At 34.3% G+C, this 15413-nt stretch overlaps 1 protein-coding gene across 1 annotated transcript; it reads left to right on the top strand.

The window, feature by feature from the left end:
- Positions 1-220: 220 nt before the first annotated feature.
- LOC124355780 (G-protein coupled receptor dmsr-1-like) lies at positions 221-13523 on the top strand. Its single transcript, XM_046806933.1, has 5 exons — positions 221-466; positions 4857-5200; positions 8604-8907; positions 11356-11502; positions 12722-13523. Exons 1-5 carry the CDS (start codon positions 221-223, stop codon positions 12950-12952), a joined length of 1272 nt encoding a protein of 423 aa, XP_046662889.1. The 3' UTR covers positions 12953-13523.
- Positions 13524-15413: the final 1890 nt, after the last annotated feature.

Below are 15413 nucleotides of genomic sequence, written 5' to 3'. Positions count from 1 at the left end.
AACTCCTTACTTCAATCATTGATCTTTGAGTGATAAACGCTAATGATGATAATTGTTCAATATTCGTTTGAACCTAGTTGGAACCTACTTTAATAGTAGCAAACTGAAGATTATTCGTTTTACGGCGTGAGGAACTGTTTGATTGTAAAATTAGAGACCAATAAGTTCGTTTTCAAAGTTGATATCATGAAATTAGTTAGCTGACGGCTTGATAAAAATTATGTTCCCCAAGCCTGGGACGAGTCAGCTTCAGAAACATACGTCAGCAGCATACATGGTAGATTACTACCACCAGTTGCTGAGTGAGCTGAGAAATCGGACAGAGGCGCTGAGGCAGTTTGGGCTGAGCCACGAGGGGCTACAGGCACTCTTCAACTTTACCGAGGCCGACCTTGAGTTTCTGTTTAACACGAGCCGAGACCCTGAACCGGTGGTACCGGCCTACTGCGAGGGCACTCTTAGAGAGGTAGGCACATTAGAGCATTAGAAAATACTGTTCTTTAGACCCACTCTCATTGTCATACGATTTTGATCCACATTCCGATTGGTTCATTGCCAAACGTACCCTTAATTGATTCAATTCGTTAAAATATTTTAAGTGGGTAGAGCAACTGTTTAGCTGTAAAAGCTCTTAGGTAAATAAGAATGTTTAAGAAATTTTTCAACTTCCGCACCAGTATTAGGACGAAATACTCGTCTTTAATGAGGTCAAGTAGAATTTTGCTATCCAAGAAAGTACGAAGTTACTATGGACGGAAGAGGTAATCAATAGCAAGATATAATTACTACAGAGCAAAGTATGTGGTTTCTTATTCAACATCTTGTTAATGGCCAGACAGGTCCTTTTAAAATTGTGTCATTGACAATCCGTCTGTGCTTTAACGCTTGATTGAAAACTCTAAGAGACTCAAAACTTACACATAGATTTCTATTGTTCTAAGGAAGAACTTCTTTTATTTGTGAGGTCAAAAGGACAAAGGGTAGTGAAGTTGTAAGAAACCTTCATAAAGAAATGCCGTGTTACATTTTATTTCTTCTGTTGGATCCTTGTTTCGGATTTAGATAGTTTTAGACGTTCTTTTGATGCAATCTGAAAATGTTAATGTGTGCAAATCCCTGTTTAGAGAAGCTTAGGCCATGGAGGAACTTTAAATACTAACTTTTCTTGGATGTTCGATAGCCTCCAAATTCCTACTTTGTCTTTTTAATTATTCTGCACACACATTATATTAACCAGGGTCACCTGAGAGAAATACCGTGTGCAAAGATGTTCATGGTTGTTGTTTATAGCTATTATAAGTCATTCAGTACTTTAGTTAAATTTATCTTTTTGATGAAGGCGTATAGAGTTCTGGGAACAATTCTTCTGTTAAAATTTTGTCACGTTGGAAAATGCTGCTCTTTTCTTGCTTATTCTCCCAGTATAGTTTCGAAACAATGGGAAATACACATGAACCCAAATGATGTACAGGAATTATGTGAGCTGAATTGTAAGAAAACTGTTGGTGGGGGAATTGAACAACAAAGGAGACTTCCTGCAGTAACTGTAGTGGGGGATCCAGATCCGCTACTTCGCCTGCCGTTAAAGCTTGTTTGGCATGTTTACTGGTTGATGGAAGCGTAGTTTCTTCTGAATCACGTGACTACAGTGAGTTACTGTGATTAAGATCTCTCTTTCGTTCATAGCTGGGCATTTTGGCGCTTCTCATAATGTGGCAATCGGTGTTTAGAGCGTTTCAAACTATTTTTTTTTCAAGTTTTTCCAGCTTTGGTGCACGTTTTGGTTGGCAAAAGTTTTTGAAAAGGATAATGGGAATTAAAAAAAAATATTACTCTACATGTCTACGTAAAGTTGTCAATGTGTATGATCCTGTACATTAGAAACTCTCATTTACTACGCCTGAATCGTACACAAGTAACAAATTTTAATTAACATGTGCCACGAAACAATCCCTTTCCAAGAATCTTCCTTTCAGGGGCTATATTTATTTCCTGCACTGTATTACCAAACACCGAACGCTCATTAGCTGTAAGCGTACTGTAACCGAGGTGCTTTGAACATAGATGATTAGTGTTACCAGCAGTTTCAATTTAATTGACAGCCCCTGACGCCCACAAGCATCATGTAATACTGTGTTGTAAGGACACAGAATGAGTTTAGTATTTCCCTGCAGCTGTTGCTTTGTAACTAGACCGTGTTTACAAAGTGAATTATTAAATGTCTTAGTAAAACAGAATCAAATCTATAACATTTCATTTTAATTTTTTTTATTCTTAAGGTAATATTTAATTAATGTTTTAAATTTTACGTTGTCGCAAGTTAAGGGTAAGAAAGGGTTATGCGGCCCTAACTTTATCTGTATAAATAAAGAATTTTTCATTTTTCACAAACTTTTAATTTGTGATGTTTTATCTGAAGTTTAAAATATATACGTCTATATTTGGAAAAATATAAAACTGAATAGAACTGTCCTCACTCTTCATGGCCTCAAAGGGCCATAAAAAATAAAGATGACGTATATTTCTCCTATTTTAGAGTTATTCTGAAAGTCATAAGCAAAACCGAAGATAGGGAGTCCCATAAATAGAACGCTAAATCTTAGATTTTAATTTTTGGAAACAAGGAAAAACACGTCATGAGACCATATATAATACATAGATGATTTGGAGCAGGATAAATATAAATTATCAAGTAGATTAATAGCATATAATACAAAGAAAATGAGGATGTCTTAAAACATATTGCACATTGAGGCTGTTTACACAGAGTTTCAAGATGGCTACCTACCTGCAAGAAACATTGTATACGCTCACTTACAGTTTTGATACGGGTAGTTTTACACTTGTTTACTTTGTTGAACTTTTTAATTTCTTGACTTATTCGGAGAATTATGTGTAAAGTAATGTGTCGCAGTTGACTAAATCTAGCTACGACTTATGTTGACTAAGTAAACTGCAACCCTAGACATCATATTTAAAGCTGGAAATCTAAAATCGTATCGTCTCTGAGTCTCTCTTATTGTCTCATTCCATTTTCCTCTGTGAGTTGTCCGAGATCAGCAGGGGGGTATAGATTGTCACCGCTGATAATTCAAGGCCTTCTAAATCTTCATTATAGTTAACTTAAAAACGATATAAATATTATATTAGATTTACATATCAAATATTATTTTAGTTTATCTAATATTTCTCATATTATAGTGTTGGCCTTATTGTTATTTTTGGCAGTACTAATAATATTTTTGTCGTGAAGCCTAATACCAGGAAATTATTATTGGATTTATTATTATTGGAAATTATATAATTTATTAGATTTGGTTTGCTGGTTTTGTTTGTGTTTGGTGGTGAAATAGATTGTTTTTATCCATTTCACGATAAACTATTTGTGGTTAAGTGGTCCCTAAAATAACGAAATAAATACGCTTAAAGTAATGAAACAAATATATCCTAATAACATTATAAATGTGTAAGTGCCTTTGTTTGTTTTGTTTTCACGCTTAAATTACTGACCAGATTGTACCGAAATGTTACATGGATATTCTTACGGTTCCTGAGATAAATATAAGCCTACTGTTATTTCAAAATCCCTTCGCACTATCCCCAGCAGATAAAATCGTTGCTACAGCAGATAAAATCCCATCTTGGTCTCTAAAGTCGCGAAAGGTTAACTGAAAGAACCTGTTAAATGTAACCAAATTTTCTGCGAGAAGATTGTTTTATGATAGCACAATCACATGTTTAATTAATTTAATCACTATTTTTAATTGTTTTACATTTAAAAAGTGAAGTGATTGAGTAAGCCTAATAGTAACAACACTTCTTTTTTCAACAAAATGTAAACAAGATAACGAATACGTTAAGATAATAATACGTTCTGGATTTTACTTCATGCATAAAATTGTGAACGTGTATAAGTAGGATATTGAATTTGGTTCCTACATGTACTTGTAATATGCCGTTCCATTGTAGGACGGCATATTTACAGTAGCTGAAGAAACAAAAACGCAGCATTAGCATGATTTAACAAACCATTCGCTCCATGATTATAGCAAAGTGGAATCACAAAGAAATCCACTAGACAATAAATTCAATTTTTATGACAGGTAAAGGAGAAAATATCGCATCCATTTCTCACTGATAGCTTGGATCAAGGAAATGGCATGATATAACGAACATGGATTTGGGAAAAAATATGTACGGTACTTTACTGTATCATGTTTCATATATATATATATATATATATATATATATATATATATATATATATATATATATATATATATACACGTTTCAATAGTTACGTTATACCAGTTGGCATGCATATATATATATATATATATATATATATATATATATGTATATATGAATATATGAAATATATGAATATATATGAATATATGAAATGAATATATGAATGTATATATGTATATATGAAATATATATATATATATATATATATATATATATATATTTCAGGCTAGCAAGAACCTATGATAGAAAATTAACCCCACTAACTCCAACAGTCATCTCCAGCAGTAGACTAGAGCTATCGACTTGCACGCCAGAATCTCGACATTTGTGGTTAGTGATGTGCCATAAGGTTGCCCAGATTTAAGTGTCATATCGGTTTTTGCTGTGCCAAGTGTAAGTTTAACTGGAAGGTATAAACCAGAGAGAAGTGATCCAGCTGGGTGACCAGAAAATGTTACTAAACAGTTTAACCGTGTGTTAAAACATACTAAAGTAGTTGCTGGGCTCTGCCACACATTTCTGGAAATGTTCAATAGTTGTAGTTCATACAATTCCTCTAATTGTAGGAAAACTTTGGTTGAGCCATGATATTGTGCCTGTTAAAGGTGGCTACAAGCTACCGCCAAATCCACGGATATGTGAGTCTTCTAGTCTGCGTGTTCGGTACCATCGCTAACCTGCTGAACATTATCGTGCTGACGCGCAAGGAGCTGTTGGGAACACCCATAAACCGCATTCTGACGGGAATCGCTGTGGCCGACATGCTCGTCATGCTGGAGTACATCCCCTTCTCCACCTACATGTACGTGCTGATGCCACCAGGGGTGAGGCAGTTGACACATGCTGAGGCAGTTTTTATCCTGGTTCATATGCTCTTCTCCCAGCTCATGCACACGGTAACCACATGTCTCGTCCTCACGTTGGCTCTGTGGAGATACCTCGCAATTCAGTAAGTATTAAACGTTATCGATTTGCCTAATTAAGGACATTTCGATTCCAATTAATTTTCATGGACACGTTGTAATATATCTGTCGATACTGACGAGAACATAATTAAACTAAATGTTTATATTCCACAAATAAGGAAATTCAATTGTTTTATTCAGGTTTGTACCTATAACTTTCCAAAACTTCTATAATGCGGTTTTTATTGATATAATATCACTAAGGAAATACAATAATGTATTATAGAATCAACAATTTGTATAAAGTTTTGGTTGTTTATCTTTTAGTTACACCAAGGAAAATTCTATAATAAGCGATTCTTGATTATGCAGTACGTTTTGTAAAATATTAGATACGTAAAAACCATTTAGATAAGTGTAGATTGGTGATGAAAGAAATGTTTTTCTTCAACTATAAGACAACGAGCTGGTCATTTTAAATAAATATCACTATGGGAAGGAATAACAAACGAAGCTTCACTTGTATCGGAAATTTGATATGCCCAAGTCAGTATCTATAAGTTTGGAGACGATTTAGTTGCTGCGATTTAGTCACAAGGAGGATTTAGTCTCTCTTTACAATTAGCCTTTACGGGTTACATATTTATCTATCGCACACTTTATTACATAACTATTATATAACTCAGATAAAATCCCATGATTTACCAAGATGTAGAATGGATATCTAACCACAGTAATGGATTAAGTGCTCTAATACAATTTAATACTACTTTGTCTATAGTGAAAACGATGGTGGATGCTTCTGAAATATGTATCAGCAAGCCCCTCAACCAAGCTGTTGGTCCACTAATAAGGCTAGTCCAGGAGCCAAAAATCTACAAGTATTTACATTTTATGTAAAAAGCTTAATCTTTCTTTAAATATATAGACTCGAACGAACGACTCAATACAAACATGCATTGTTTCTACATCAGAGAAATCTAGGCTTCAAAGAAACCCAGTTTGGTTACACAGCAGCTATCTAGTGTAGTTTCAAGTGGTAATCTTATTGTCTCTCGTCCACAATTGAGTGCTCTAAGATGTTTTAAACACGACCCTAAAACACGGTGGAGCAACCGAGTTTTCTGTATGTAACGTAGCCTTGGGAAGGGTTCGAATGTTGAGTTTAGCTTCATTTCACTTCCTTTTTTATCGGTATCTTCAAACAGAAGGGTGGTTCAGGAATCAACCCTTCCCACCATAAATACGTTATTTTTCACAGGTTATATTTCTGTACTTAGCTGTGCACTAAGTCGTTACACATATATCTAAAATTACGACACAATGATCGAATATTAGTTTGAAAATAGTGATAGTCTAAAAAATATGACAAACGAATAATTTATAATTTGATGTTCGCAACTCGTTGAATTCCCTAACTTTTAACCTCCATCACAACTAGTTAAACTGAGGATCGATTCTTTACTAAGGGAAATACCTTATCTTTTTAAGGGAAGAATAGATCGGAATAGATCGTGTTATACCAGGACCATCCAAAAAGTAACAGACATTTTGAAACAAAAAAACCAACTGAAATAGGAACATTGTATTATTATACATTGAAAAGCTACATTCTTAGGCTATTTTTTACGTAATACCCGTTCAAATTGAGATATTTAGATATTTACCATAACGTTACACATAACTTGGTGACACAAGTCTTTCGATTCCAGCTTTGTAGAAATCTGCCGTCTGAGATCTTAACCACTGATTATCGCCAGCAAAAAAAATTGTGTACCTGATGAGACAATGGGTCTACCACTTCACCTATTTATAGATGTTTCTGTTGTCGAAACGATGTAAATGTTTTGTTTTGAGCTTCTTCGTCGTCTACTTTCTTTGGATCTGTTCACACGAACATGCCTCCAGATTCCAGGAGTCAAGTCTGAGACAGTGCAATAAAAAGGATGGTGAACTGGAGCTAAACTCAAAATTCAATACAATACATATTACATATTTTTTCGAATACATCCTTCAACAGTTTTCAGTCATAGACCTTATGTGCCACATCTCTCCGAAGGTATTTAGCATACTGGAAACGTCATCACGATATAGTTATTACCTAGTGTAACGATCTGCATTAAGCTTCACTAATTATTCATTGCCCGACAGGCACGCATTGAAATGGGATAGTTGTCTGTCCGTCAGACCGTCTGTGCGGTAACTCTTGATATAAATATCTTTGAGACTTGAAACTTGCTACACCTCTTTGTCAGTTTGTTTATCAGTTTGAAGCTGAAATCTCCATATTCTACTTAATTAGTTATGAATGGTGAAACTGCAGTTGATTTGAAATTACGTTTATATTTCATAAATCACGTTATTAATGAATTTTTCTCCAGATGGTCGTTCCTCGCGTGAGCTATAAATACTTACACGAGGGGAAGCTGAATGTTAGTTTTGTGTTAATTAAAAGGGGGCTTCAAGTGTAAGCTATTGACTTAAAAGAAAAATAACTTTTACTTGCCATATCCCAGCAATTTAGCTAAGCAATTAAAACATATGGAATTGCATTAAGAGTACAGCAATTATCACCAGAAGGTAAATAACGACAACTTTGTATAGGAAAGGAGAGATTCTGTAACTGACAACTATGAATGATTCCGCACGTACGCGCGCGCGCACACACATATTTAGATTAAGAATTGAACTCTCATTTATTACACAAAGTAACGAAGTTTTTCTATTAATTGGCTAGTGGGGCATACATAAATTTACCGCAATTGACAATTGTTGTATGTTTATATAAAGTAATGTCCGTGCAGTACTTGGATTTGTTTCGATCTAAGTGACGTTTAACCAAATTACTATTTAAAACGTCTACTGACTAGATAGTACACAATATACTGAATGTTCTACCGGCGTTTGACCCCACCCGCCCCACTCCAGCACGCCGCGCCGTGCAGCTCACTCGATGTGGGTTTTGTCAATAGTTGGCTGCATGTAACTAAAGCACATTTATCACTCCTAAATCAATGCTTATGACTTTGTTGAGTTTACAAGCTTTGACCAATTACAGGGGTCGGAAGTTGAGATTTTGTGACTAAAGTAGGCTTCTCACCCCGACTATGTATATATTTCTATACATACATGTATTGATCGTGGAATTAAGGAAATCTCTTAATGCGTATGTGTAAGTAATATAGTTTAACCGAACCAGAAATGCTTCTTTTGTTTACATTTTTTGTTTAAAGTTTGTTTACCTATTGAAAATCTTAGCAATGAACATTGAAATAATATGTATTATAAACATATCCATTTCAGATTCACAATTATTGTAAGGGTTATCGTAGAATTACATCATAATTGCTTCATCGAATATTACATATTACTACAGACTTAGTATATATATAATGAAAATATCTCTTAGTGATAAAGGAGTATTCTTGTCTGATATTATTGTTCCAGATTCCCCCACAGAAGCCACACTATGTGCTCGGACAAGAGATGTACTCTGGCCATCATGGGGGCCTTCACACTCCCCGTGCTGATCTGCATCCCATCCTACCTGGTGTTCAGCGTGCGCGCCACCCAGGTCACCGAGAACAACCAAGTGGTCACCCTCTACCACCTCGACCTCAGCGACCTCGCCAAGCGGGACGACGAATTCCTTTACATCGCCAGCTTCTGGCTGTACGCCGTCGTGGTGAAGCTGCTGCCGTGTGCCGTCCTCACCGTCGTCTCTTATTGCCTGGTGGCTCTCCTTTGGCAGGTAAACATTGTCCTACACGGGAAGGACAGAATAAGTGAGGAAGATATATAAACATTTTACCTCTCTCCTCTCGAATCAAGTTGTTTAACGCCGATGCTTTAGAATTGGCAATCATTGCAGAAAGCAATCAGAATTATTTTTAACTTTATATATTATCGATTGATATATTGGGTGGTTTGATGATTACGCCTATTCTTCTTTATTTATTGTTAATAAAAAAAGGAAATTCTTTTTGGAATCTGTAGTTAATTTTCTGTCTGAAGTAGCTGTCATAAATTTTTATTTATATGTCCTATTATAATTTAGATGTTACGATAAGTTTTATAATATCGGTACCGGTTTATATTTATGCTGTTTAAATAAAACTTTTCATTAGAAATAACTTTTGAAATTCGGATGGTATGGAAATGACCAGCCTTAGTTTATGACACACTCTAATAAATAATAAACTTCTTAACCTATAATTGTTTATTTTAATAAGTTATTGATACTAGAAGTGAAGTATGGCACAACTATAATCCAATGGCATATACGCTAAGAATATTAAATCCAATTAACTATACGTAACTCTCTCCTTCCAAATACTTTCTCTTTCATGCCCTAAATTGTATTCTCGATATAATGTAATAATGGTGGTAAAACACAGAGCAGTGTTGTATTATTTACGTATTCATTGATTACGTTCACATTTGCATAACATGTGTGCGTGCGTAACAGACAAAGCTATTATTTAAGTTATATCTGTTATTAAAGTTGTATTTACTTTTAAGTAACTTCCTAACAAGTACATTAAATAAACCATATGCTTTGTCAAGAGGTATTTTAATAATTGATTAAATTGTCCTTAATTTAATAATTCTATCTACATTAATGTGGTAATGCATTGCTGTATCACTCTAAAAGTAATTATCTTTAGTATATTTATGTGTAATACTAAATGAATGTGTACTGAATACTTTTGACTTAAAGCACTTAAAAAAATAATTAAAGCTCACAGTTATTGCACAGTTTAATAATCTGACATAATGGAGTATCGATGAACCAAATAGAATGTAAAAAAAGAGGCAGCGCACAAATGACCAGGCTGATTTTGGCCTTTTGAAAAAAAAGGAAATAGGGTTCTTCCAAGAGTAATCCATGTACGAGTTTCATGTTTTTGAACATTTTTCTCACACAGAGGGACGAAAGGACAACGAAACAGCCCCATGGGGTCCTTATAACACGAAGTTCATTTACTCATCACCCTCGACGACTTGATTAACTTTGGAATAATCAATCAAGTACAATATTAAAATGGTAAATTAATCGTTACTGAGTTTGTAAAGGATCTCATATAATTCGTACTGCTGTTGGAACATAAGACACAACAGCAACTAAAAATGTTAGTTAACATTTATTTATATCAAGAGTAAAATCATTAACCAACTTTACACTAGCAGTAGATTTAGACTCAACTAATCCAGTTACGGTATAATTACAGAAATTATAGTGTACAAAAATTAAACTCACTAATATGCTGTATTACTTTTTTATTTATATTTTTATAAGTACAAGTTGAAAGAAGTGAAATTATGAGGTAACTTCTATTAGCATGTAAAGTGCGATATGTATAATGGCATGTACATTATAGATCGCTAAGAGTACTTTATACCTTTTTGAATCAAGCGGTTATCTGTTAGAATGTAAGTGGGATCTTGGGTTAGTGCTTCTCCAAGAACCATTATCTGGGATGTGATGGACTTGTTAAGGTCACTGATCATCATCACTGATTAAGGTTTTACGTTTGAAAATACAGTGTTTATTTACTCTAAACCCGTCATTGACAAAGCTTTGTAATAAAGTAACTTTTGGAGAATTTGAAATCAACAGATTTATCTGTAAATTAATCGCGATCACCTTGAACTTATGGGATTGTTTATCGCAATAGTAAGCGATTATAAGTGCCTACTTTCTTTCGCTATCTGTGGTTTTGTGCCATCGTAAAACATTTGTAAATCATAAAGTCGTAGCGGCAGGCACCTTTAAGAGCAAGTAGGAAAGCGAGGAGATGATAAGGGAAAGCTTCAACATTCGAAGTGAACATCTAAATATCACTGCCTCAACAGAGCAGCTTGCATGGATTCTGGTTCTATTAGAATCAAGTGTGAGGTCAAATTCAGGTAGTTCACTTTCGATTCAACTCTATTCCTATTTTAAACATGAAAATAGGGTCACTTAACGTTGAAAACAGAAAACCTTATGAATATACTGAGTTATTTAAAAATATTTAAAGGAATAAAGGATCCGAATTTTTTGTTTAACTCTGTATTACCACATAGCTAACAACTTTTTTTACTGTGTCAAATTCTCGTATCTCACATAAAAAGTTAAGGAGAATACACTAATAACGCTGGTAACTGTTATTACCATGTAAAAACCTAAGCTGATGTTCAAAGTTCTTATTTCCAGGTGAACGAACGTAAACAGCGGTTGCGTTGCGACGTGTTCCCCACGCCTGACGCACCGCGGACTTACAAGCCCGAGAAACGTGTTGACCGCACCACTAAGATGCTGGTGGTAGTGCTCCTGCTGTTCCTTATCACAGAGATCCCTAAGGTACAAAATATAATGTACTAACGATCATAATCCTTATAGATTACTTTATAGATTACGTAGTCAATTGTAATAAAATCGTTAAAACGCTTATGTCGTGTTCACCATTTCCAAATTCAGTACATACCTCATTAATGTCTACCACTGTTATATATTCATGTATTTCTATTCCTAATCATTTCTTGCTGTGAAGTATGTGCGTTACCAGGTTACAAAGAAAATCACAGGTTTAAAATTCATATCTCACAATTGCTATTATATTTAAGTTTACTCAATATTGTAACTATTCCTTTTTCTACTTTGCTTAAGGGCACATGGGGCTTACAAATATTATAAATAGTTCTATTGTACAATGTTATGAAATATATAGTGTAAGGTTTAGTTATAACGGTTTAGGTTTATCTCCTTAATGAAGATTGTATAACGTAAATGCTTTAAAACTAACTTCTTGGATGTTTGAAAAGAGGATTTTAAGTAAAAATTATAAAATCTATACAAAATTGGATTTAAAGTAATGAGGAAAATATTAAGGTTTTGAGAGAAATAAACCATCTAATATTTGACTAAACTGTCAGGTACTGTGAAAACTTTGATGTGATTAGAAAGTTTAATAATAACATGGTGAGTAAAACATTCTGATTTGTAAATAAAATTATAAATCCGACAAAGACATCTCATAAAATGCACCAGTTATAATTGCTGCAAACAATAAAGTTTAGTGGGGATCCTATAATTTGATAGTCCATATTTTGACTTTTATAATAGATAGAATGGTAAATAATTCTTATACAATACATAAGATGAATTCAGTACAGATACTATCGTTTTTACTTCTGCTTATATTATTTTATCCACACACTAGAATATATCAAAAATATTCTACAACTACTGGACATATCCTTAGTTTCTGCAGTCATGGAGGTGTTGCCTCTCTAGAGTTAGTCTAGCTTTAGACATGACATATATTTATAAGAATTAATACATTTTTCTAAAAATAAAACAAAATTATAATGCAAATTACAAACATTTGTATAATAACATCATGTTTTACCGTGCTCGATTACTTGCTGAAAAATCAATTATCATCATCATCAATAGGCCTACACTGTGTTTCAGGCACTGTGTAAATAACATTTATCAGGTACGGAAATTTACTGTGGCATGTACATTATAAAAGATTGCTAAGAGATGTAAGAGGATTAAATAAGAATGTTGCTGACAGGGTGTCTTGGGTCTACTGAGTGGTATCTTGGGTCGGTGCTTCTTCAAGAACTGTTACCATCAACTGGGGGAGATGATGGACATCTTGTCCCTCATCAATTGTGCCATCAATTTCATCCTCTACTGCTCCATGAGTCGGCAGTTCCGCGAGACCTTCGGCAAGATGTTCAAGCCCAAGCTACTAGCCAAGTGTGCGCCGCCCAACACTGAAGTACAGAGCACTTACGTCTGACTAGTGCCGATGGTCTCATTTTATACGCGTTTGGCTGTGTTTGTATTTAACGGACTTACTAAATTCTATTTGATGGCTGTAATCAGTTTGGTAGCAAGAAGGTATTCATGTGATATTCTGGAAAATTAAGGAGTCCTTAGATTAATAGTTGATGTTTCCCTGTTGGTTTTACACACAAAGCATTGTGAGACTTTGAAAACAGTCATATTTTGTACGCGTTTGGCTGTGTTTATCTTTTATGGACCTACATTCTATTTGATATATTATTAATTTAAACAAGGTATCATGTGATGTTCTGAAATATGAAAATGTCTGTAAAAATTGATAATTAGCTACTATATTTGCTCCTAAACTGAGTGATATAGAAAAACGCAACGATTTGTATTTTATTAAAATTCTGGTTAAGAATTGTTTGACAAACTACTCATAACTCTTATAATATTTATAAAAGAACAAAAAAACAGGTGACCTAGCTAAAAAGATTCTGAGTCCTAATTTTGGTTAGACCATCGACATTGCCTTGGATACAAATCCTAGAGCAACTCCCAAGGCATAGTTCATATGAAAAACATAATGGGGTAACATCTACATATAGTCTAATAACTGCATAGTATTTTTAAGAAATGTAATTAAAATTTGTTTGCTTCTCAATAATTATCCGTGTTTCCTTGTAACATAAAAATAAGTGACAAGATTAAATTCTTCTGCATCATCGAATGGATTTGCACAGAGGAAGAGTTGTTCTGTTGCCATGGCAACGAGTCTTTCACAGCCAGACATATATGACAAAGAAAATAGTTAATGAAAATCACCTACTAAAGAGTGGTTGGCCTTATAAAAAAAGAGGACGCACATTGCAATCTAACTTTATAACAAGTTAAGTTTCGTTTAATGCAAGTTTAATAACTCAGGGTATTATGGAAAAAGTTTACCAAGTAGTTCTATGAATATATAGCACTTTTATGAATTTTATTAGTAGGTATGGATATTTCATGTTAGCTGCTTATGGAAATCATTGCTTGCTTTCCCGAATCACTGTTCTTTCAAGGTTACATTTTACGTTCTCCTACTACCAAGAGTGGGACTGTACGTTGCGGTGAATAATACACACGCGGCATGAGCTCCGGTGTAGTCAGTGATTTGACAGAACTTGTATCGCTTCAGTAGTAGTATTAGATTAGATTGTAGATTATTCAGTGAAACCAATCAGTATGAATACGCAATAAATTAATACTAGGACGGTGGGGAGAAGACAAGCTGTAGGGCTGGCCGACATGATTAACAAATATCAATCTGGGAATGGACTTTTGTACGGTTAGACAGTAGTTTAATGGTTTCTTAAAATGTCAGGAGTGAAAAAGTCAAGTGGCAAATTCTAAAGTACAAACTAATTCAGTCGAACAGTTGGTAATGTTATTCGTTTATAATAGCTGTGTTCGCGTTCAAATTATGAGTTTTATTTTATACAGGGTGTACATAAAGTCCTGCACGGGTATAATATTTTCTAAACGATAACAGATAAATAAACAAGATTTGGTACATCAATACTACACCTAAAAATCTACTTTTTGAAGGAACTATCAGTTTTCTGTAATATCATGGGGACGTCCCGCAAGGAGTCAGAAGGAAATCTTAAATAGGAGCATAGGTCAATATGGACATCATTTTAAAGGGCTTATCTAGCAGAGTGTAATGCCGCAAACCGCACTCAAAAAGATTGATCCAGTAAAAAATGGCGGCTGTTCAAAGATTTTACTTGGTTACATTTTATTAGTAGCCATAACCCCAGTAAAGCAAAACTGCAACCAAACGAATACTGCAGCTAACTACTACATTATGCTTGTCAGTTGTACAGAAGTGAATTATGACATTAGTTATCCTCAAGGGTTACAAATTTGGTCCTAATATATTGATAACGGGGAAAACCTGATATTGACCTATGCTCCTATTTAAGATTTCCTTCTGACTCCTTGCGGGACGTCCCCATGATATTACAGAAAACTGATAGTTCCTTCAAAAAGTAGATTTTTAGGTGTAGTATTGATGTACCAAATCTTGTTTATTTATCTGTTATCGTTCAGAAAATATTATACCCGTGCAGGACTTTATATACACCCTGTATAAATAACTTAATTCTGTATTTGTAGAAATAATAATTAGGTTAAATTAAAGCTGGCTCTGTTACCCTGATAGTTGGACAGTTGTCACCTTTGCTGTGGTATAAATAATTATTTTATGGACCTCGAGGGCTGGTCGCCGAAAGAAACATTTACGTTTTTTACTAATTAATGAGAAATAAGAAATGATTATTTGTACAAACAGGTATTTCATCGAATATCTTGTTTTTGACTCGAATATGAAATGATCGGTATTATGGTTACCTCTCCAAAAATGTTTTTGTAACCTAATCTGCATATAAAATATGTTAGGAAAATTCGCCTTGAGATTGACAGTCATAACA

The sequence above is a fragment of the Homalodisca vitripennis genome, chromosome 2 (genome assembly GCF_021130785.1).
Source record: "Homalodisca vitripennis isolate AUS2020 chromosome 2, UT_GWSS_2.1, whole genome shotgun sequence".
Classification (NCBI taxonomy): domain Eukaryota; kingdom Metazoa; phylum Arthropoda; class Insecta; order Hemiptera; family Cicadellidae; genus Homalodisca; species Homalodisca vitripennis.
Note: the sequence above shows the minus strand (reverse complement) of the source record. Positions and strands in the feature narration are given on the sequence as shown.

What these genes read in the sequence shown, in the direction of transcription:
- LOC124355780 (XM_046806933.1), top strand. Translation starts at nt 221, where the DNA reads ATGTTCCCCAAGCCTGGGACGAGTCAGCTTCAGAAACATACGTCAGCA. An exon ending in TGGAGATACCTCGCAATTCA is followed by an intron (nt 5,201 to 8,603) that starts GTAAGTATTAAA and finishes TTATTGTTCCAG; the next exon opens with ATTCCCCCACAGAAGCCACA. An exon ending in TGGTGGCTCTCCTTTGGCAG is followed by an intron (nt 8,908 to 11,355) that starts GTAAACATTGTC and finishes TCTTATTTCCAG; the next exon opens with GTGAACGAACGTAAACAGCG.